This window comes from Aricia agestis, chromosome 15 (genome assembly GCF_905147365.1).
Source record: "Aricia agestis chromosome 15, ilAriAges1.1, whole genome shotgun sequence".
Lineage (NCBI taxonomy): Eukaryota > Metazoa > Arthropoda > Insecta > Lepidoptera > Lycaenidae > Aricia > Aricia agestis.
This window is the reverse complement of record NC_056420.1, coordinates 1834930-1859962: the sequence shown is the minus strand read 5'-3', so window position 1 is coordinate 1859962 and position 25033 is coordinate 1834930. Positions and strand designations below refer to the sequence as shown.

General features: G+C 38.1%; 1 protein-coding gene across 1 annotated transcript in view; it reads left to right on the top strand.

The window, feature by feature from the left end:
• The first annotated feature begins 14818 nt into the window (after positions 1 to 14818).
• Positions 14819 to 25033, top strand: part of LOC121734261 (RNA-binding protein MEX3B) — a 61118-nt gene continuing 50903 nt past the window's right edge. Inside the window, exon 1 of the mRNA XM_042124751.1 lies at positions 14819 to 15211. Within this exon, the coding sequence (XP_041980685.1) occupies positions 14968 to 15211 (244 nt within the window). The 5' untranslated portion in view covers positions 14819 to 14967. The remainder of the gene's footprint in view (positions 15212 to 25033) is intronic.

Here is a 25033-nt window from a genome sequence, read left to right as displayed (position 1 = left end):
ATAAAATATAACCTATAGCCTTCCTCGATAAATGGGCTATTTAACACTGAAAGAATTTTTCAAATCGTATTAGTCGTTCCTGAGATTAGCGCGTTCAAATAAGCCCTTTCATATAATTTCCCCGTATTTTTCACATTTTCCTCTATTTCTTCGCTCCTATTCATTTTAGCGTGATAAAATATAGCCTATAGCCTTCCTCAATTAATGGGGTATTTAACACTGAAAGAATGTTTCAAATCGGACCAGTAGTTCTTGAGATTAGCGCGTTCAAATAAGTCCTTTCATATAATTTCCCCCGTTTTTTCCACATTTTCCTCTATTTCTCCGCTCCTATTAGTCTCAGCGTGATAAAATATAGCCTATAACCTTCCTCGATAAATAGGCTATCTAACCGTAAAAGAATTTTTCAAATCGGACCAGTACTTCCTGAGATTAGCGCGTTCAAACAAACAAACAAACAAACTCTGCAGAATTATAATATTATAAGTATAGATTACTAACTTGAGAATTATTAATATTGAGGGGGATTAAATTGAATATATTTTAGCTATAATTGACATAATACAATTTTTTAAGGTTCCGTACCCAAAGGGTAAAAATCTTAATTAATAGGGTCCCGCCCTATTACTTAAGACTTCGATGTATGTCTGTCCGTCTGTCTTTCCGTCTATCTGTCCGTCTGTCTCCAGAGTTGAAAATATTTTCACAGAGTTGAAATTTTCAGTCTCCAGAGTTGAAATTCTCACAGATTATGTATTTCTGTTGCCGTTATAACATCATTATACTAATTAAAAACAAAATATATCAAATATTTAAGGGGAGTAATATTTAGATAATTTATCATTTTTTATATTTCCCATACAACAAACTTGATTTTGTTGGCATTTTATCCTTTATACCAATATGGTTACACTACACTTGAGGTAGGCACTTGAAATATGTACTTACCGTATTAATTGATAGGTAGTAAAATTAAAATTAAATAAATATATTTTTTAATTTTCCATACAAAAATATTTTTTGCCTATTTTTGCTCTTGAATGGTATATGGAACCCTTCGTTCGCGAGTCCGACTCGCACTTGGCCATTTTTTTTTTAATTTATCATACATAAATTAAATAATTATTATTAGTAGGTACTTGATACTTGGAACCTTCTTAAAAATAAATAAGTAATATTATAAACTTTTTCATTGTTATGTTTATGTGTAAAGAATAATAATTATAGGTAGGTACCGCGCGACCTTAATTTTTTTTAAGAAATACTTAAGTCTCTTTCAATGAATTCAAAGACGCTATTTTTACATCTGCCTACAGGTAAAATTACGAATGTAATGTTCAATGAAGATTCATTATTCTATTGAATTTTATTGTTAAGAATTCTATGTATCTTACAAATAAAGGACACCCAGGTAAAGAAGATTTTGTTACAATTTCATAGAAAGATTTTTTCTAATGCACCGACAGAGTACCAAGTACCAACAGATACAATGTGTTATCTCTTGTTTTGTAGAAATTGTGTAATTTTTCTAAAGCCGGCAACAATAAAAAATTATTTATGCATCCTATAATAGTCCACTTCCTTAGACCGTATGACGCTTCTAGACTAAAATAAATTTTCTGGCGTAAGTAAGTTAGTAGTAACTAGTACTTGAGTAACAACTAGGGTGGGTTGCACCAGAGGCGTGGTTATAGTGACAGTTATGGTCAAAGGTATGGTTATAGTTAAGGCTAACTTTAACCTTAACTTTGACCACAGAATTTGACCAGATGATAGCTGGTCCGACAAGGCTTTAAATGAACGTGGGCGGGGCGCTGCTGGTAAAGGAGAACGGTCAAAAAAGGCGTTTTTGTATGATGACAGCGTTAGTTCCTTTTTTCGCCACGTTCATTTAAAACCTTGTCGAGCTCAAAGTTATCGTTAGTAAAGTTATCGGCTTTAACCAAAGATTTGACATTTTGCATTGTAGTTAAAGTAATAGTTAAAGTGTTATACATAGAAAAGGAATAATTAGTTAAGAACAATAAGTTCTCAATTTTTAGTTAAATTACTTGCCAAAGAAAATAAGTTGTATGTTAAATAGTTTAGCTTTTATTACCTAGATGGCGCTATAGATTAAGAATATGAAATAATCGGCCAAGTGCGAGTCGGACTCGCGCACGAAGGGTTCCGTGCCGGTATAGAGTGAAAGTAGACAAAAAATTGTGTTTTTTGTATGGGATCTTAAATATTAACTTTATTTTATTTTTAGTATTTGTTGTTACAGCGGCAACAGAATACACAATCTGTGAAAATTTCAGAAGTCTAGCTATAGTGGTTCTTGAGATACAGCCTGATATATATGTATGTCACAGACGGACAGACGGACAGACATCGAAGTCTTAGTAATAGGGTCCCGTTTTTACCTTTTGGGTACGAAACCCTAAAAAGTAGTTTATTTATATTGTGTTTGAATTATTTTCTACACATCCGCCCACAATAAATATAAGTACTTATTTTAAATGATTCGTAGATCCATCTATATTCATTCCAAATATAAGTATTATCATAATATGCGAATGTCTGTTTCTCTATTTCATAGGACTTAGATTATACTTCTTCAACTACTTTTTCAAACTTAAACCGCTGAACCAATTGTTAATTAACTTATATACCAGGAATAGGATATAAATTAGTTTTAAGTATGAAATTAAGAGCCCATATGACCCTAACTTGACTACATACTTTAACCTAGATCTCAAAATCTGTAAGGTCTAGAAAACTGATTTTTTGACACAAGTAACTTCAGTTCATGAAGATTAAATGCTCAAGACGAAAACACAATTACTCAAAAAATGCTCGATAGTTTCTTTTTTACAAAAAACCTTGTTTTAGACACATTTTTGCTTGGATCTTCGAAGTTTGCTGTCTTTTCTTTAATATTTTTTAATATCTAAAAAGGTATTGATAAAACCTAAATTTGCTCAAAACACTTTTTTCATAATCATTATAGTTCGTTTTTTATTCAAGTAAAACTAACTCAGCGATGATTCCGCGCCGTCCTTTTTCACCTGGCATATGAAAGACGGGCGTGAGTGTGAAGAGAGAAGGACGATGTTTGATTTTTAGAGTCAGGTGAGCTCTTAAAGTGTTATTTTATTTCTACGAAAAGTTCCAAAGATATAAAAAGTTCCAATAGAAGCCTCAAATACCTTAATTTTCAATATTATACTTTCTAGGTGAATTATAAAACCTGTTTTCATTACAAGACAGCAAAATTTGTACCTTTTGTTACTTTAAATGTTGTAGTAGGTAAATAAGTACATAAATTCAAGTTCTTTCAAATAAGGAGGCACACAAGTAAAAACCCTAAAGAAATCGATTTTATACTCAACTAGCTGTCCCGGTGAACTTCGTGTCACTTTAAAACCTTCCCTGGACTTCTACGAATATTTTAAGACTAAAATCAGCCCAATCGGTTCAGCCGTTTTCGAGTTTTAGCGCGACTAACACATTTGAAAATCCATTTATATATAAGAGTTTTTAGACCTTTTCAGGAATTTTTTTTTTTAGAATTTTTCTCTCCGTAAGAACCATCCTCGTACTTCAAGGAATATTAAAAAAAAAGAATTAGCGATATCGGTCCAACCGTTCTCGAGTTTTGCGCTTAGCAACACATTCAGCGACTCATTTTTATATTATAGATAGGGCATAGAAAAACATGTTCTAAGTAAAGGTAAAATAGTGTCTATAGAAAAAACGTGTTTTAAGCAAAGGTAAACCTGTTCTACCCCAAATAACGGGAACCAGCTACCTGCAGACTGATAAAGAAGCCAAGCTGTTCGCAACAGCTGTTACTGAGCTGTGAACAGATTTAAATTTGGTAAATTCTACTAAAGACATTGAGGTTTAAGATAAAATAATTAATGACTAAAGAAGATTTTTCCCACCTTTTTGGTAAAAGTTGGCCCCGTGCGAGTTTCTTAGGCCGGTTCGCCGGGTTAGTTCCCGAACCGGTGGTAGGCCTCATGTAGACGTTCTAAATGTGTTAATTTTGTTAACCTATTTAGAAAAATAAATATTTTTCATTTTCATGCATCGAATAGGCTTCGAAACTACTGGGTTGATTTTGATAGGCATAAACATAGATAAGACCACGGGAAAGGTCATAGGATAATATTTTTATATAGATATATACTACTGTTTACACAGTCTTGATAAAATAAAAAATTTAACCGGCTTCCAAAAAAAGTTGCAACTTGCACGTTCGGCGGATTTTTTTTAGTTGTTTAAAGATTACTTCGCCATTTGTAAACCGATTTTCAAATTTTAATTTGCTATGGATACCTATAGGTAGGAAGCCACACATCGGCCGTCGTCCTTATATTAGGCAGATGCGCCCGCAAGATGTCCGATTTCATAAATCATCGATCGATTTAATCCAGCTCGTTAGCTACAAAAAATTTCCCACACAACCCCCGGCCGAGATTTCGCGAGACGTTGGGAACGATGACCCTAGGGTCTTCGGGACCCCTCGCAGACGCCAGCTGTCGCGACGGTTAGGGGTCTTTTGTGCCCCGTCCCACGAGTACAGAACGTCTTACGGGTTAAGATTTATCGTGCATTGATTACCTCCGTATTATTATTTATGGGGTATATTTAGCACAACGTCGAATTCTGGATTATTGTTCCAATCCTACGTCATTCGAACGCGTGACGTGGCAATTTTGGTTTGTAATATAATATTGTATTAGATAATTAAAAGATTAGGTATCCCATGGAAACATAATGTTTTCGGGATAAAAATAGCAAACACCAACGTCATATATTATTAAACAATCGACAGTCTTCTGTTTTAAGTCCTTGCTTGCTGATAGCTAAAGTAACAAACTTATCTCCTTATTTTTCGTGTCGTTTTATAATTTCTGAAAAGTCGCTGGGCCTTGTAATTTAAATAGAAGCTGACGTAAACAAAAGACTAAACTACGCAAAAACACAAAAGCTAGTGATTATGCTCAAGTTTCCTATCAAATTACATCCTTAAACTTCCTGGACTATTTTGCTGCAAACAAAAAATGCTCCTTGGCGAACTTAATGAAGGGTTCATTTACGCACAGAGGAAATGACGAAAATTGCATTCGCGATTATAAAGAGACGGGGGTCGATGACCTCCGAAGGGTTGCGCCAACCCTCGCGTTAACTGGGTCAAGTCGGCCGCTCGTGTCAGCCCTGTTCTTATCACGCATGACTACTGAGTGCTATTAGCCTGGTACCTACTAGCCAATTTAAAAAACAAAAACTCCGGTACCCAACCAGCAAAGAAAACTGATCTAAAATTTTACTAATTTAAATGTTATTTAGTAAGTTCTCCTATGTAGCTTTATAGCTGCGTAAGCAACTCCTACTCGCAGCCAATTTATAAAACTTAAACTCGTTAATGCTACTAATTTAAAAACGACTTAAGGCCCTGTATTCCCAAAAACGGACGCTTTTCAAGATTTAAAAGTGACAGGAGACATAAAAATATAGTAATTTAAATTCTGAAAAAAATATGTGTTACTTAACCTGGAATTTATATTCCATTACACAATATCATGAACTTCACTCGATAGAAAAAAAACCCAAAGTTACCTCTTCTTTTAATGAAATTCCCATACTATGTCCAAATTATTTGGAATTTTCAGATAATTTTTGTACTAAATTAAAGATAAAGAATACATCTAGGGCGATTCGTTTTTTTGACTGGATTTAATTGATGTATAAAAAAACGACGATCAAAAAACTATAAAATTGCAGGCGAAAAGTGTGTGACTGAAAGCGTACCAGCCGAACCTTTGCGCCTGCAATTTTATACTTTTTTGATCGTCATTTTTTTATACATCAATTAAATCGAGTCAAAAAACGAAACGCCCTAGATAATATATTCTTTGTCTTTAATTCAATACAAAAATTATCTGAAAATTAGCCTGGCCGGCTTAGCCAGTCCCGGCGCCGAGGGGAACGCTTCAGTTTGCCGAAGTGTTCCCTAACTTTGGTGGAAGTCCGGTCCCTTCTGAGGTAGACCGGCCGGTTGTGGAGGGAGTCCTGTGTTTGTTAGGTGTGCTTCAGCTAACTGAGGCACATCCCCAACCCGGGGCACCCATGATGGGTTTCCCCTGCGAAAAAAAAAAGATCCTTAACTAACAAATATGTTTTTTTTTCAGAATTTAAATTACTATTTTGTTATGTCTAAGTGTCACTTTTAAATCTTGAAAATCGTCCGTTTCTGGGAATACAGGGCCTTAAGAAGTCATTATTTCTCCCATAGGCCATAGCTTACTTCGCGGAAATCGGTACATAAATATGCCTATTACTCAACCAATTTAAGAAGCAAAAACTGCTCTATAATGCTACTAAATACTACTAATGTATAGTAACATAGTTATTCCTGACGAGCAAACTTTCCCTAAGGCCCTATTTTGTCAAAATCCTTTATTTGTGACTTCTAAAATCTGTGGTGACTGCCTTCTATCATTAGAGGAACACCGAACACGTACGTGCGAATTTTCAAGTTTACCTACAAAGTTTTGGTCGGTTTTGTTCAGCTTTGCCTTTAAAAAGATTTTACGTATTAAAAATATTGGTACGTGGATTTATATTAGATTCATTATTTGATTTCAAGTAGGGCTAGTTCTTTCTACCCTTCGGGTGTGTAACCCTAAGGGCTGAGACCCCTGGGGCTAAAACGTTCATTACGGGTATACTGGAACGTTAGTTTAGACTTTAGAGTTTAGACTGTTGAGTTTGGGACTTGCGTACTGTAGACGTAGTTCTTTAGTCTATCTCTATAAATAATAATAGTTATAAAATCTAAAAAAAACTCACTAAGTATACTAATTAATTTTGTTTAAAAAAAAACAAATTATTGCATTGTCATTGGCTCTTAATACGTATGCAAAGTTTCAAATTATGTAATTACTAATTAGACTACTGGAGATAGGTAAAAATCGTGTTTCAAGATTCCGTTACACACATAATTACAACCCGAGCTTATAAAAGCGTGTTAAAAAGGCAGTGAATCATATTGCACACAAATATCAAGATTGATTAATCGGTGTTTTTTTTTTTTTTTATGAAATAAGGGGGCAAACGAGCAAACGGGTTACCTGATGGAAAGCAACTTCCGTCGCCCATGGACACTCGCAGCTTCAGAAGAGCTGCAGGTGCGTTGCCGGCCTTTTAAGAGGGAATAGGGTAATAGGGGAGGGTAGGGATGGGAAGGGAAGGGAATAGGGTAGGGGATTGGGCCTCCGGTAAACTCACTCACTCGGCGAAACACAGCGCAAGCGCTGTTTCACGCCGGTTTTCTGTGAGAACGTGGTATTTCTCCGGTCGAGCCGGCCCATTCGTGCCGAAGCATGGCTCTCCCACGTATAAAACCGGTGTTACCATCTATCTGTCTGTCGCTGTAACCGCTTAACCGATCTAGATTTTCCGCATGGCGATTGGCGATGCTTTCGAGTTTCGAGAAAAGGAGAAGTAGAAAATGAAAAAAAAAACAATTTCTCTCTCACGAATGATTTTTCGAATTTAATAATTTATTTATGGAAATCCAGAATCCAGATACATATTATCTGGATTCTGGATTTCCATAAATAAATTTTGGCCTTGAGAAAAAATAGACTCAGATAATTTTTCTCCCGGAAAAATGCTCCCAAACGAATTTTAGTAAACCTCGTTTCCCATAAATCAGAAGTTTTGCTTCCGATCTCCAAATCTTCATCTACAAGATGTGCTCAACTGCTCACATCCGGGCGCGCCTGGCATCTGCTATCCGGTGCTTTGTGCGCAGATGTTCGCACTGCGCAGGTAAAAAATACCTGCGCCGGCGCATTGTGTCGCGTCGCGGTGACAACGCGGGGAAGCTGCGCGGACATTCCCACGACTGTAGGCCCTTTCTGTAAGGGCTAAGGATATGATCACAAGACAAGCTCTAAAAGCGCGTTTCGATAGATTTTTCAACTACGTACATTTTGTTCAGGCCGTAATACGCTAATAGCCCTTTTCTATAAGGGCTAAGGCATAAGGATATGTTCAGAAGAAGTTTCTATAGGCTTTTCAACTTCATACATTTTGCTCAGACGTACGTTTTTGGACGTGTTACTTTATGGTGTGTATGTGTTCCTTATAGAGAGTTTACTGTGAAAGTAGCAGCGCTGAAAGACCAAAAAATTTTTTCACTTTTGTATGGGGAAACTCGTGACGCTCGGGCCCTTGCCCATACAAAAGTGCAAAAAATTTTTCGTCTTTCACAGTAAACTCTCTACAAGGAACACGTACATACCCTAAAGTATTATCACTTATTTTTGTTACACCCTGTATAAAACAAATTTTCTGTCAGTCGAAACACTTAATTACGAATAACTTTTTATTCAAAAACGTAATTCAGGGGCTACGATGAAACAATAAAAATACCAAAATCATAAACCTTCTTTCTTCGCCGTAGTCGGCTAAATTAGAAAGTTATTCTCCAAATTATCCAAAGTCTGGTCACCCGAATATGTAGACATAGAAATCTAAGGCCGTCCTTAGAAGAGTACACTACAGCATAAAATTGTGTTACTTGTTCCCGGTCGGAGTGGGGATGTTTTGTTGTCATGTCAACAGGCGATACCATCTGCCTGTTGGGATCTGGTTCACAATCATCATCAACACAATGCAGGTAAAAAAATGAATGTGTGCCTGGAACAAAAAATAAAAAAGTGGAACTAAAGCTTACAATTCGCGCTGTGTGTACGTCTGTGCACGTGCGTTTTGTTACAGTCTGATATGTTCAAAAAGAGGCTTCAGACAAACTTAACAGGGAAACTATCCATAATAATATAAAAAAATCGGACAAGCCCGCGAGCTGAACTCGCGCACGAAAGGTTCCGTACCACAATAGCGCAAAAATACGCTGAAAATTGTGTTTTTTTGTATGGGAGCCCCCCTTAATTATTTAATTTGTTTAAATATTATTATAAATTATTAAAGTACAAATAAAATTGTGTGAAAATTTCAAGTACGTATTGCCGTTACTGATATCGAGCAAAAAATTGCAAAAATATCACGTTTGTTGTATGGGAGCCCCCTTAAATATTTAATTTATTTTGTTTTTAGTATTTGTTGTTATAGCGGCAACAGATATACACAATCTGTGAAAATTTCAGAAGTCTAGGTATAGTGGTTCTTGAGTTACAGCCTGGAGACACACAGACAGACAGACGGACAGATATCGAAGTCTTAGTAATAGGGTCCCGTTTTTACCTTTTGGGTACGGAACCCTAAAAATGCGAAAGTGTATCTGTCTGTCTGTTACCACTTCATGCCTAAACCGCTAAACCGATTTTGCTGAAATTTGGTATAGACATACTGTGAGTCCCGGGAAAGGACATAGGATACTAATTCTTATCCCGGAGATATTTTTTTTATGAAATAAGGGAGCAAACGAGCAAACGGGTCACCGGATGGAAAGCAACTTCCGTCGCCCATGGACACTCGCAGCATCAGAAGAGCTGCAGGTGCGTTGCCGGCCTTTTAAGAGGGAATAGGGGAGGGTAGGGAAGGGAATAGGGGAGGGTAGGGAAGGAAATAGGAAAGGGTAGGGAAAGAAAAAGGGTAGGGAAAGAAAAAGGGTAGGGGATTGGGCCTATGGTAAACTCACTCACTCGGCGAAACACAGCGCAAGCGGTGTTTCACGCCGGTATTCTGTGAGCCCGTGGTATTTCTCCTGTCGAGCCGGCCCGTTCGTGCCGGCTCTCCCACTTCAATGAACAGTTCCCGCGCGAACTTTGATATTATGCCGGAATAAGTTTATTTATTACTTTATTTATTAAAATATAATATACTTTACTAGCTGTCCCGGCAAAAGTTTCTTTGCCATATAAAGTATTTCGCCCGTTAAATTTATAAGTTTGCGTGGAATAGGCTCCGAAACTACTGGGTCGATTTTGATAGGCATAAACATAGATAAGACCACGGGATAGTATTTTTATATAATACTAACTGTCCCGGAGTGTCCCGACAAACGTTTCTTTGCCGTATAAAGTATTTCGCCCGTATTATTTTATTGAAGTGACTAAATAAGTATATGACCATGGCAACGTCCATCGCTATCCCGTCGCACAAACAATGGTCGCCGTCAGTCTCGAGTTATAATAATTTACTATTATTTATTCAACAAATGCACTTATCAATATAAAAAGTACCCAGTAGCCGATTCTCAGTCCCACTGAATATGCATATAAAATTTGGTTAAAATCAGTAAAGCCGTTTCGGAGGAGTACGCTATCTATTATTGTGACACGAGAATTTTCCGGAGTATACTTTTCCGGAATATGAACTAACCAAATGCCTCTCTTTTCCCGGGATACCTTCTTCGGTATCTTCATTTGTCATATCTTTCATCAAAATCGGCTTAGACGCCAAGAAATAACTGACACACAATTTTAACATTAATATTATCATTACTTAATAATAAACATGATAAAGTGATTAAAGTATAAAGTTGGAGATTACAATATAATAATTATTAATTGATTAACTTTAACAATCACTTACAAATTGATCGTGTACTTGTTAACTTGTTAAGTCCCACTTTATTGCTAACGTTTTGTATCGAAAGCTCTCAAACAACTTATGAAAATAATAAAACAAATTATGTATTTCTATTGAAGTATGTAATACATTTCTTACCCTCTTAGTTCTTCTAATAAAACAATCTTTATTTTCTATGTAAAGACTACACAGACGTTATACCTATTACCTACGTCTTAAGCAGTGAGCACACTGAGACGGGCCGTGCCGGGGCTCAGCGTGCCGGGGCTCATCGCAAAAATCCGCCTCCATACAATTTGTATGGAAGCGGATGCGCGTATCGCACACTGTGTCGGGGCGCAGCGGATTTCCGCTTCCATACAAATTGTATGGAGGCGGATTTTTGCGATGAGCCCCGGCACGCTGAGCCCCGGCATGGCCCGTCTCAGTGTGCTCACTCCTTTATAGGTAGGTTTAAAAGTTTAAGCTATACAATGTTTTGTAATTTGTTCTTATATTTGTCAAGCCACTTTTAGGGTTCCGTAGCCAAATGGCAAAAACGGAACCATTATAGATTCGTTATGTCTGTCTGTCTGTCCGTCCGTATGTCACAGCCACTTTTCTCCGAAACTATAAGAGCTATACTATTGAAACTTGGTAAGTAGATGTAGTATGTGTACCGCCACAGAATATATATTAGTAGTACCAAGTACCGCATTAAGATTTTGATACAAAAATGGAAAAATTATTAAAAATTTTAGGGGTCCCCAATCCCCATACTGTACAACTGAAACAAAAAAAAATTTTTTTCATCAAACCTATGCGTGTGGGGTATCTATGGATAGGGTTTTCAGAAATCATATTATGCGAGAGAGACTCTTCCAAAGTGGTAAAATGTGTCCCACGCCCCTCTAACGTCAAAGTTGATGATACATATAAAAAAAAAATGTACATTACTATAAAAACTACCAACGAAAATTGGTTTGAACGAGATCTAACAAGTAGTTTTTTATACGTGATAAATGGTAAACTTTAATTTAACTTTAATTAAATCAACTGAAACATAAAAATAAATCAAAAACCTTTTAATTTCATAGAAATAAACCTTATTGCTGCTGCGGAACCCTTCATTCGCCCATGAATGCGGTCCAACTCTCAAAACTTGGCCGGTTTTTATAAAGTATAGTGTATAGTATACTATTTTAGTACCTATCGTATGGATATAATATAGATATTATAATACGAAAGTATCCCTGTCTGTCGGTCTATCTGTCTGTCTGTTACCTCTTCACGTCCAAACCGCTGAGCCGATTTTACTGAAATTTGGTATGGAGATACCTTGAGTCCCGGGAAAGGACATAGGATACTTATATCGCGGAAAAATGTACTGTTCCCGCTCGTTAAACGATTTACAGCGGGGCTAAAATGGTCGCTTTGAAGAATCATGACATGAATCATAATATGATTCATTTTTCTAAAATCGCAAAATGAAACTCTGCTTGCAATTCATTTCTGTATTTTTGTACTGATTTGACATTTGTCAGTTTGACGCAGGGCAACGGAGTGGCAGGCGTCATCTAGTTAAAATTACAATATTTTAAAAAATCTCACACAGCAGATTTTAGAATGAGAAGTTTAATTATATTTTATTTACAGATTATGTTAACACCAAATCTAAGATAGAAAAGCCCTTTTCAGTTTTCAGCACTCCTACATAAAATAGTACATTACGATCCTAGGGCAGGGAAATTAGAAATGTCTCAGATAACATGTGATCTGAGAGATTCTTATTTACTGCCCATGGTGCGTATGTACTATTTTTCTCATCGACGGAGCTGAGGCGGAAAACGGCAACATCGGTAAGCGCAGCGGGAAGAAAGTTGACGTTTTCCGCCCGGAGGTGAGTAAAAGTCTTTCCCATTGCTAAAAATGTAACTTTAAATTTATTATTCGTAGTTTAAAGTAGTAACCATGCGACCCTAGTACTTATAAGTCATAAGGTTAGGTTAGGTTACGTCCTTGACATACAGGCTACACCGTTGCCTAAATACGTAATGTTATTCTGTACCTACATCTATATTCTAGTACTCAAGTACCTAAGTACAGGCGAGGGCAAAAGACGTCAAATTAAGTTTTAAAACATCAGAATGTGCGTAAGTTAAAACATTCTTTTTAAGTTATAACTTTAACCTAATTAGTTTAAGAAATAAGATTGCATTGTTTTTTTTACGTTTTACAAGTACAACGTTTTGTTTTAAGGTCTTTGTTTTATATTGAAACAATACAATATATAATAACAAACATGCGTACCTACTGGTTGGACTTATTAATATTTAAACTTCAAAGGATCTAAGTACCGACAGACCGCTGCAAAGTAAGTACAATGTCAATAATTATAATATTATGTGCAAGTTTTTGTTGCCTTTGGACTGGGGTAAAATTGTTTTATAGCTTAAAGCACACATTTAACTAAATATTAAGTACACGGTACGCACTCAAAGTTAAGATTAACGTTAAGTTACGTAGCAGTCTAACGTTCCTGCCTGCCAGATTTTATATATTCGTCTATTTAATTCAAAATTAATCATAAAGTTTTGCTTAGGTTACCAATGCACAGAGTAAACTTCTAGGGTACCACAATCATAACTTTTAAGTTTTAAATAGCCTTCTAGCAGCAGACATTTTTTAGGAAACAGCTATTCTTGCTGTTTCATAGGACCCTGATTGGATTAAAGTTGCATTGGTTAAATAATCGGCCAAGTGCGAGTCGGACTCGCGCTCGAAGGATTCCGTACCATTATCACAGTATAGCAATATGACTAGGGAATGCAATCTCGTTCTCGCGAGATCTCGGCCTTTTTAGCGAGATTGATCTCGGACGAAAAAAAGGCGAGATCTCGCGAGTTTGACGAGATTGCACTTAAACATAAAAACGTCTTATTTGAAGCGCGGACTGACACGGACGGAGTTGCGATCACGGAGTCAAAACAAAGAGGAGCTGGCCTAAGCAACTGAGCACTGTGATTCTCAACTAGGTCCTGAATTTTGACTTCTCGTTGTTTTGTTATCGTGGACGCTGGCTTCCACGATAAAACGTTGTTGATAGATGAACGAACATGATTTTTTTGGCCTTTTTTGCTCGATACCAATAATTACAACAGGCAGGCAGTTGAAATTTTCACAGAATCCTTAAATATATGTGTTATTTAATAATTAATAATAAAATTGGAATATAATTAAAATTTAAGGGGGGCTCCCATAAAACACAACTTTTGGCCTATTTTTTCTCTATAACGGTACGGAACCCTTCGTGCGTGAGTCGGACTCGCACTTGGCCGATTTTATTGTAAACATGGTATCGAATTCGGGCAATCTATACAACAAAAAAAGAATTTTGAAAATCTGACCACAAATAGCAAAGTAAACATTAACTCCTCCTTTTTTTAAAGTCGGTTAAAAAAAAGTATCTAAGATGTTGACCAGGGATGTTAGGTATCATCATGCCAAATTTCATTGAAATCAGTCCAGCGGATTCAGAGATTAGCCTGTACAAACAGAGAAACAGACAAACAGACAGAGAAACAAAAATTTCAAAAACAGTTAAAATGTATTCTACTACTCTTCTAATATGCCCCTGACTCGTTTTTTCAAGTTTATTTTCAATGTACAAAAATTTTACCTCTACGATTTTAGTATAAGTATAGATATAGATATTTGTAGTTTTGGATAATGAATAATGATTAATGATGGAGGATCGACTCACGGCGCTTTTTTCTTTCCACGACGCACCAGGGCGCCGCGGCGCACAGTTTGGGAACCCCTGTTTTAGAGACTAGAATGACAGACCGCTCGACTTAATCGGAACGTGGCCTTCATCGACTAAAGTAAAGCTTCTGTATTATTATCTTATCTTAAAATATACTGGTTATTATCGTAGCAGTTGTAAGTTGAAGTGTAAAGCTACAATGGTAATAAAAACTTAAAGCTCCAAGTCGTAACTTCGGTAGTTGTTCAAAAGCCTACAGCAGCTGTAGTGGACTAAATAGTCATTGCAAGCAGTTACAGCGACCGTCGTCGCGCCGCCGTCTAGCACGCGGCGCGACGCGCGAGGCGCGGGCGGGGGGCGCGTAGTGGTGTGCCGTGTGCGGTACCTGCGGGCGGCGGCGCATCCCGCGGGAAGCTGCGGCGCATCCCGGTGCAGTCGCCCCCTCCGCACCCCTCGCCTCCCCGCGCCGCACCCCCCGCCGCCCCCCGCGCGCCGCGAGCAGAGCGCGTGCGCCCGCCGGCCGGCCGGCAACTCAGTACACCGCCGCGCCGCGACTGTAACGCACGCGTGTGACTCGAGCGGCGAAAACGATCGAACGCGTTACACCTCCTTCGACCAGTGCGAGAGGGTAACCTCTCGAAACCGACAAGATTACTTCTCAAGTGGAAATGCCTTCCAGCCTATTCGGCGGGGACCTGGGCGGGGGAGGAATAGTAGAGGACCGCGCGTACCAGCTGGCTCTGGAGCTGAGCATGTTGAACTTCGGCGAGAGCCTGGCCGCGACCAACCCCCTGGCGAGCCCGCTGGGCTTCGCCCCGGCGCCCGACGACCGCGCCAAGAAGTCGCAGAACATGACGGAGTGCGTGCCCGTGCCGTCGTCGGAGCACGTCGCCGAGATCGTCGGCAGACAAGGTAGGAGTGAGGTTATGTAGTGCTGCGCCACCCTTATGTAAGGGCACGTGCCGCGCCGGTTTGAGGTTATGTTCGATTTCAGGCGTCCGCCCTGAAAGCGAGCGGCGGCCAGATCGAGTGCACTGTGCAGGCCGTGAGTCTCGTAGCCGCACGTAGCTGCACCGTAGACGTGCCCCCGCCGGCCGGTGAGCGGCGTGCACTCGCAAGTCGCAACTATGAGCATCGCCGCGAGCCCTTTTCTCGGCCGACCCGCGATTTCTCGGTATTTTCGACGGTCCCGGCCCTAGTGGAGCCGAAATTCGAAAAAACTGTGGTCCACTAATTAAAATCGGGGAGCAAAAAACGGGGTACCTTTCGAAATATTTTTTGTCGAGGGTAGCGAAAAAATACCGACAAAGGCGGGTCGGTCGCGTTATCTCCCGAACTAATTTCGTAAATGTGCATCGAATGCAAAAACTTAATAGACCGGTGATTCTGTTACTTTAACTTTTATCTAAAATGGTTTTGGAGTGTTATTATCCGAGCGCCGGGGTAGTTTGTGGATCTACCGCCTTTGGAGGTAGTTTCGGAGATGTAGGTGTGTGGGTACTACCGGTACTACGAATGTGAATGTCTCGGTTGAGGTGAAGGTAATGCGGCGTAGGCGTTCGACCTTTTTATTTACTTTTCCATTATTTTTTAGGATTCCCTTTTTTATGTGTTTGCCGTCATGTATAGTTTTGTAATTCACAGTCATCATCATTCATCAACGTTTGTAGTATTATAATCGTTAGTTAAAAATACTTAAAACTGTAAAATTGTTACTCCCTAATGAATAGCCAAGCCTAATCACAAAAATTTCCTCCAGCTTTTTTTTTTTTAATTAGCCTATGCTGTCCCACTGCTGGGCAAAGGCCTCCCCCAGGGTCAGGCTCCAGCTTGCGAAGTAATAATTATTAAATTAACCTAAGTACATTTAAATAAAAATTATCATTTTGCGGATTCGAACCGGCGCGGCGGCGACCGCTCAGCCTTGTCCACTGTCATATTTGTATAAATTGTACCACAAACAAAAACATGCTTTCGAGGGTTACTGACGTACACAGAATATTTCAAGGTACTTACACAAATAACACCGTCTGCATAGCATGCATCAGGAAAACGCTGGTATACTTTTTTAAGCCTTAAATACAATTTGTAAACAAAAAATGTTACTATTGTGGCTATTTACATGAAAGTATGGGTTTTTGATTGAAAAAAAAAAAGATATTTAGGGGGGGGGGCGCTTGTAAAACAAGAAGGTACCAGGATGACATAGTGTAGTAGGTGGTCGTTGTAAATAAAACGGTTATTTCGTAAGGCTTATCTCTCACAATATAAACATACACCTCAGTAAACAGGGGGCCAAAACTGGTCTAGTTAGGGTCGCCACACACTACACTCCGTTAACGCTAACAGAATCATTGACATCTATTTAATGACATAAATGCGGCTTCCTTGAAGGTTTTATGTCATAAGTTATGGATTTAAAAAACCATAAAAATTTCGCATGTAATTGAATATTTATGAAAGGATTTATCTGTCAGATTTAGTATTTTATGCCTATTAAGGTAATCAAACGTTATTTTAATTTAAATGAGTAAATAAATTGATAATAAGTACATAAAATCCTGAGTATATAAAGCAATAAAACTTAAAGTAGGCGAATATAATTTAGCACTGGAATACATAATCACTGTCCCTGTATGTAAATCATCATACTAACTTGATACGGAATTGAAAAATTAACTATTAGATGTTATAATCCTTAACATTTTCTAGTTTAAATTATATTTTATACTGACAATTGACATTAAAAGAAAATATATTAATCATGGATTCACATGGCCCATGGCCATGGCTACTATATCCCTCAACCTGAACATTTTGTGGAACGCTTTACGGAAATACTATCAAGCCTATTGATTTGTGCTTTAACATAGTAATTTTTATTATCTGTATGTAGATGTATTATCATCAGTCAGTCAAGGACCTAGGTATCTCCATCTCCGACGCGAGTCCTCACGAAGTTCAGATTTTAGTTAGTAATAATGATAGAGGAAATGTACTGTATGCATTTTTGTTATAAATTTTTATTCGCGTACGCAATAACTACTTAACTGTGCCGATTTTTATACTTTTTTTACTATATTTAATGTGATAGAAGCTGCATCACAATTAAGAAAGTTTTCAATTTTCAGTAGGAGTCAGCAAGTATGTAACATATAATTCAAGAACGAAATGTTTTATTTTTCGCAACACCACTTCTGCATCATTCATTTTAATTTGTAACCGTTTGTTAACTCGTTAAAACGAGTTCAATTTCCATTATCGTGCGACAGCTGTAAACGCCCCGTCGCGGTCGATAGTGTGCTATGACCCTAACTGCTACTCAACTCGAGTCACAAACTAACAACAAAGTATTTTATCGTCTATATAAGTCCTTATTTTGACTTCCAGTCGTAATTTGTAAAGACATCGTTATTTCGTAACAAATACTTTAAATGAGAACGCTAAAGAAACGGTAGTCAAAACAACAGTTAATTTCAAGTAGATGTTGCTCGCAACTCGCAACTTAGCTGCGATGAAATTCAAATATCACGCGGGAACCGTACTTATTTGTAAGAATCCAATTATCTTCATTCTTCATACCAAACATCAAAATATTTTATGCCCTTCTTCGGGATTAAAAGTCCATATCTATCAAAATCGGTTCAACCATATATTAACGTGAACAGACAGACTTTCGCGTTATATTAGTAAAAATATTCCCATACAAACACAATAATATGTACTTACTGAGCTGTGTCTCGACTCTTGAATTCACAACACATACAAAAAAGCTCGCGAGTCGCGACTTGTAAGTTGTAACCTTGTCGAAGTAAGTCGCGCCGCGGCCGCGTACACTCGCGACTCCAACGGCCGCCGCGCTCAGTGCGACAAGGTGTTATGTAGATATAGGTTATGTTTATATTTAGGTTTATTGTGGAGCTCATTTTCTTTGTTCTACTTTGTTTTAAGTATACTTTCCTGTAACCAATATTCGATCGGATACGTTCGAAGAAAATATTGAACAAAATAAACTTGTTAGTCTACTGGATTCGATACAATTTTATAAGCAATGAAAATATCTAATCTACTAAAACGACCCAAAATGTTATAGTACGCAGGTATTGGTACTTAATAAGTTCTGCAAAGTACAATATTAAATTTTGTCTTACTTAAAGGGCACTCAAGAGTTTCTACATAAACAGTAAATACACAGTAGGTAAGCTTTTTTTTCTTCTACAAAACTACCTTTACTACCTACTGTGTCTTCAATTAGTATTTTTTGTACTCGTTTTCGAATAAAAGCAATTCTAAGAGCTTTTGAATGCTCATACAATGGGTAGAATGGTAGAAACTCAATACTAAGATGTGCTCTCGTGTGGAAGTACTTTAGTACCTGCAGACGCTTGGGGCTCATGTTACCCTGGTAACAGGGATTAATATATATTTTCAACTAGATTTTGCCCGTAATTTCCGCACGGGTACATATGAATAGAAAAATGAATCATATTATGATTCATATCATGATTCTTCAAAGCGACCATTTTAGCCCCGCTGTACATTTTTCTGTAATAAAAACTTTCCTGAGTTCTTTCCCAGGACTCAAAGTTACAAATATATATATATACATGTCATCAAAGAAAACTAATTAATTGGTTTGAGTGATAAGACAGAAATAAGCATGCGAGGCTCGCTTTGAAGAAACATGATATGAATCATAATATGATTCATTTTTCTAAAATCGTAAAATGCAACTCTGCTTGCAATTCATTTCTGTATTTTTGTACTGATTTGACATTTGTCAGTTTGACAGTTTTGACAATTCATTTGCTGAATTGATTGAGAGGAATTGCTAAATGTGACAATTTAGCCCCGCTGAACTGGAAGCTAAAAGCGACATACAAGCTTTTTCAGAAAGCCCCGGCTTCATAATAATTTCCTCTCTGCCTCAGAGTCAGCCCATCTCTCTCTTTTTCAGTCAACTCGATCCATTAATATTATCTCAACTAGCACAAGCCCAATATATTATAAATATTTTCTGTCTACCCGCTTTGTTGAAACTTTCTTCCTCTACCAGCTATTCTCTTATGAGTTGACGCCCGCATCTTTTTATCGCGCGGGAACCGTAAATTTTCCGGGATAAAAGGATCCTATGTCCTTTTCAGCAAAATCGGTTCAGTGGTTTGAATGTGGAGAGATAACAGACAGACAGACACATTTTCGCATGGATATTTTTTCAATTCACTAGTCTACTCCAATTCATCTACGTCTCTGGTAGCACAAGACATTAGACAATAATATTCTCTGTCTACCCGTTTGTCTTCGCTCCTCGCTCTGACGTCACGTCCGGTGCACTCGGTGATGCGCGGGCGCACGTCGATTGTAACTTATAAGCTCATTGTGAGTGTTAGGCAAGGTCAAGTTGTGAAGCTTTTAAGTTTTATGACTTTTTATAAAATAAGGGGGGCAAACGAGCAAACTGGTCACTTGATGGAAAGCAACAAACAAAATGTTTTCAGTAGTCCTAGTATTCGTTGCGCTGAAATTCGTGTATTGTAATTTGTACGGGAACCGTACATTTTTAGTGGATAAAAACTATCCACTAAAAATGTTATGCAAATCTTATGGATTTTGGATGGTAATTGTTATATTTCATGGGGTGTCGGTTTGCGTAATACCTCTATCGTGAGAATCGCCGACACATCACACGATAGATGTTCAATTGTTATGCGACAGCCGGGTACCGCTTGGGGATTGGTCTTATAGTTAAAATTCTCATTGTTTTTAGTTAGACCGATTTTGTTAAATTTTTGTGTGCGTATCGTGTCGGTATGAATTCTGAATTAGTAATTTCACTAATATAGTTGTTCTCATACCAGAAATGTAGCCAAACGTTTGCCGGATCAGCTACATAAACCATAATAAACACGTTAGGAATATAGTTGCAAAACTTCTGAAAAATTCCGAAAAATTCCGGAATACTTCTGGGAAAGTTTCTTTAAATTTGAATTATTCAAAATGAATTTAATAAAAAAAAAATATGAATTTTTATTTATGCTGAAAAATCGTATTTTGCATCAATCATCGATCGCCGCCGCGCATAGAGCGTCGCCCGCCGGCCGCTATCACCGCTTCGCACGCGCCGACTGCCACGGCGAAATATTCGACGGAAACATTCGATTGCGGGGTACGAATCTTTCCGCGGGGTGAGGGAAAACTTCTCCGGGGAGCATCTCCCTTCCGCACCGCCGTCGCCCGCTCGTACTGGCGAGCGAGTCGTGCGAGCGGGCGACGGCGGCGCGGAAGGGAGATGCTCCCCGGAGAAGTTTTCCCTCACCCCGCGGAAAGATTCGTACCCCGCATTCGAATGTTTCCGTCGAATATTTCGCCGGAATAATTCAATGGAAATATACGTGTTTGTTTGTGGTTTGTGGTGGTTGAGTGAATTATTTGTTCAGTGGCACATTACGTACTTAAGTAAAATATAAATTGTTTATCTATACCTACTTCTAGGTTTAATATTATAAATGCGAAAATGGCCAATGGGATTGATTAATCTATACTTACCTACTTATTACTTACTTATATCCATACTATCCATACTAATATATCCTATTGTAAGTAAATCAGAATAAAAACCATAAAAAATAAACGAACTTATATGATTAGGTATTATCAAAGAAAAGTAACAAGCCGTTACCAGCCGCTATTTATCGCTAGTAATGATAATAAGCCAAAAAAGCCGTTTCTCGCCGCTTGGCTAATAATGTTAGTAACCGGCATCACATATTCTTAGATACACAACTAAAGATAAATAGTTTACAACTTCCAAGCGCAATTTTCCTCGTTATTTTTGACAGTTGAAATATTCCCAAAGTTTCGGAATACTTCCGAAGTATTCGACGGGAATAATTCGGAATCTTTCCCGCCAGCATCTATAGTTAGGAATAATGTTCAGTATTGAGAGTGATAGTCACAACTCGGAGTAGGGGTTGATCATTGATGCGTAACCGGTCCAACCAAACCGGCTGACGGATGACTCGCCGACAACGCCGACACTTGCCGAGTGCCGACATTCACCGACACTCGCCGACAGTCGACATAACGACAATTATTATTGAGCAGGTGACAGTTTTGGATGAGAGACAGATACTGTTTAAAAGTTAGCAGGGCCAGGGGAACTTCACAATCGTTGACCTATCTTGACAACTTAAGTTTTGTATGAAATGTCATAAACTGATAAGTCATAACAGTAGGACTTTATTTAGAATCAATTAAAGTTCTAAACATTGGGTGTTTTACCATACATGTAGTTGATAGAGAATCAGTATGCACGGTACTACGAGTACTATTGATGAACTCAATAATTTCGGGTCAATTGAAAAAGACAGAAATATGAATTCCATGAACCGGAATAGTCTGGCTAGGAAAACCTGCACTGTACAAAAGGTCAATCCGAATGCATTTCACATTCACCAAAAGTCAGGACTTTTCATAGAAAGATCATAAAGGCGTTTTCAAGAAGTTTGGGAGAACATTACAGAATGATACATAATGAAAAAAGAAAAGATGGAACGTCACAGAATAATACAGAATTGTCATTATATACCTTTAACTAGATTTACTCATGTCTAGTTTTAAAAACCTCCGAAAGTGATCATCAGTTCTTCGCAAAGGGCACTTCTCGATGGGCATACAAACTTATTTTGGCAAGGCACAGTAAACCCGTCAAAAAACCTAAGAAATTGAGCATCAGTTCTTCGCAAAAGACACTTCTCGATGGTCATACAAACCTATCGTGGCAAGGGCCATGGACCAGTAAACCCGTCAAAAAACCTAAGAAATTGATAATCAGTTGTTCGCAAATTTCTCGATGGTTGCACAAAGGTATTATTGTGACAAGGCACAGTCTAGGGCCCGGCGTCCGCAGTTCGTTCCGGTCGACGCCACCGCCAGGGTCAAGGCGACTCCTGCACACTTCTGCGCTCCCAGTAACCACGCTCGCGGGGATCATTATGTGGAAAGAGAAAGGATGATCCAAATCGGTTCAGCGATAGCGTACAGACAGAAAGACAATTTTACATAATATAATTCTACTACCAAAAATTCGTTTCGCAGTACATTTTGAGACAAATTATAGTAGACCATCCTATCACCTATGCTATGTCCTTTCCCGCGAAGTTGCACCGAATTCGATCAAGAATCAAGAAACATTGGCCTATTAATAGTCTATACGGAGAGGAGAGGAGTTTAGAACAGTCTAAAGATTTGAAAAAGCGGTTATAGCGTGAAAAGCTAACAGATATAGACAGACAGACTCAATTATTTTAAATTATAATGTAAGGATTTGATAATACTGATATTTCACTGGCAGTGTTATAAGATATTCGCCTAATAAACTTCCAAAGAGGTCCAAACGTTCCAAAGAGGTCCAAACGTTCCAAAGAGGTCCAAACGAAATAAAGTCAAGTTGTACAATGTTTACAACGCTAGTACATGAGCCGCCACATGTGGCGACATTCGCACATCTGCTCAACTTCCATTAACGTATCCTGTTCTCGAAAAACACGAGTTTTTGTTCGCTATAATGTCGTAGGCGCGTAGAAAATTGTAATCATGAAGAAATAAATCGAAGTGCGTCCAATGCGGCGCTCTCGGCGACAACAAAACAGCGTCTACACAAATATAGCGCATCGGATAAGAACTCTTTTTATCGTAACGACAGCACAACAAATAATTTGCGTTGGCACTGCAATTTGAAGCTTATCGTGACGCGTTAAGGTTTATAATTAAACGGGGTTCCCGGCGGATCGCGCCGCGCTGCTGCCGCGGCAATTAGGAAGTGGTTCATTAGGGTCCCTAAGTTTCGCAGACGGGGGGTACCACGTGACGTCACGCCGCTATCGGCCTAGTTCACTGCACTTGTCTCGAAATAAAATAAAAAAAACGCAGAATGCATTAAATTCATAATAATATAATGAATTTATGACAAATCTCACAGTAAGCAAGTAAAGGCACCTCTCAAGCTTAAATACTTTGAAGCCCGGTTTCTTGACACGACAGGACAAGAGTTTCACGCTTTTAATTTGCTAACATCAAAATTTACCCAATCAACAACGTTGTTGAATAGATATTTGAATTCTGAATATTTGAATAGATATCTGAATTCTGAGGTTTGACCAGAGTCATACCTCAGAATTCAGAAGACGTTTAGGCTGCAGAGCGTGCCAAACAATTCTAGAAACATACTGTTTACTCTCGAAAAACAACCCTCCTGACGCAGTTGAGTAGGAGTAACCTTTTCTGGGACACGCGAGGCGCCGTGAGTGACAGAGACGGGTGATCACTCAAAATAAATAGATAAGGATGCAAGATGTATGCGATGCATCTGTCATGTAACAAAAACGGGGTCGTGGAATTTCGGGACGTCTCAACGACATGTGCCGGTTTTTTACGTTCATTCAACGTCTAACTCTAACAGTTAACAGAATTACTAAATTCTATTTAGTAATCCTGTTAACTTTTGAAGTTGGCGTTTAAAGTTAATCCATACTTATAATTATAAACGCATGTGTGTTTGTTTGTCACTGTATGTTAGCGATTTTCATCCTGAAAAGATATTCGGTTCTACTACTTGTACTATTATCTCTTCTGTGGTTCTACCGTCTACAGTTCTACAAATTACAATCTACACCAGTCTTTCCCAAAATGGGCGATTTCCCTTGTAGGCGCTGGAGGTTTAAAGGGGGGCGTTGTGTAGAGGCTTGGGGAGTGATCTATTTCATCTGTATGCATTTAAAATTGAAACAAGGGCGCTAAAACATAATTTGTTTACAAAGTGGGCAGTAGACAAAATAAGTTTGGGAATCCCTGATTATGAAAATAACGAACTACGGCATAAAATCAATTCATAGCATCGCACCTCGAAGCATCGACCAACTTTTTTGGTAGTCGTATAACCTACTTTACGCAATCGGTTAATTCTGCCATATGGCACGCGCCTACCACCTGTCTGTACCAGGGAAGCAGCACCTGTCAAGTGGTTCATCTGTCCCCGTGATGTATTCATTTAATAATTCGCGACTTGTCACTGACCAATTTTCGGCTTCGGTAAACGTTTCGACTTTTTTTTCACTTACAAGACCTTTATTCCCAAAGCATAAAGATTAATTTCCAACGGTAATCAAGCGAAACTTGACTGTCCACTGTCCAGTATAAAGTTGTCAGTACTTAACTTATGACAGTATAATTAAGTGACCAACGTATTAATTTCTGAAATAGTCGGAAGGCATATTTCTCTTCCTGGTTTTGTCACAAGCATTTTAAATACATCATAATATTGCATTTTAATTACCATACTGTAAGGGCTTCATTTGGTTATTTTTCATAATTAGTTACTACTACTGCAATTAATAATAATTATAGTAATCTGTTATCTGCCAGAGGAAATAAAGACTAAATAAAGTCAAAACTTTATTTAAAATTTCATTGTGTAAAAGTTGGTGCCTCGTTTAATTTACATTATAATTTATAATACAGCTGAATTAAAAACGATTTCTTAATCTTCAAAACAGTAAATCGAGAGAAGGCGACCTCTTTTAGGCACTATAGCATTAGGCAGGTGTGGATCTGATCATAGATCTTATGCCAGAAGCGCGATTTATCTCATTAATTAATTTATCAAAAATCTAATCTAAAATAATAAACCCATTAGAATATAATTAAGAAAAAATATAACCTGTTAATATCGAATGC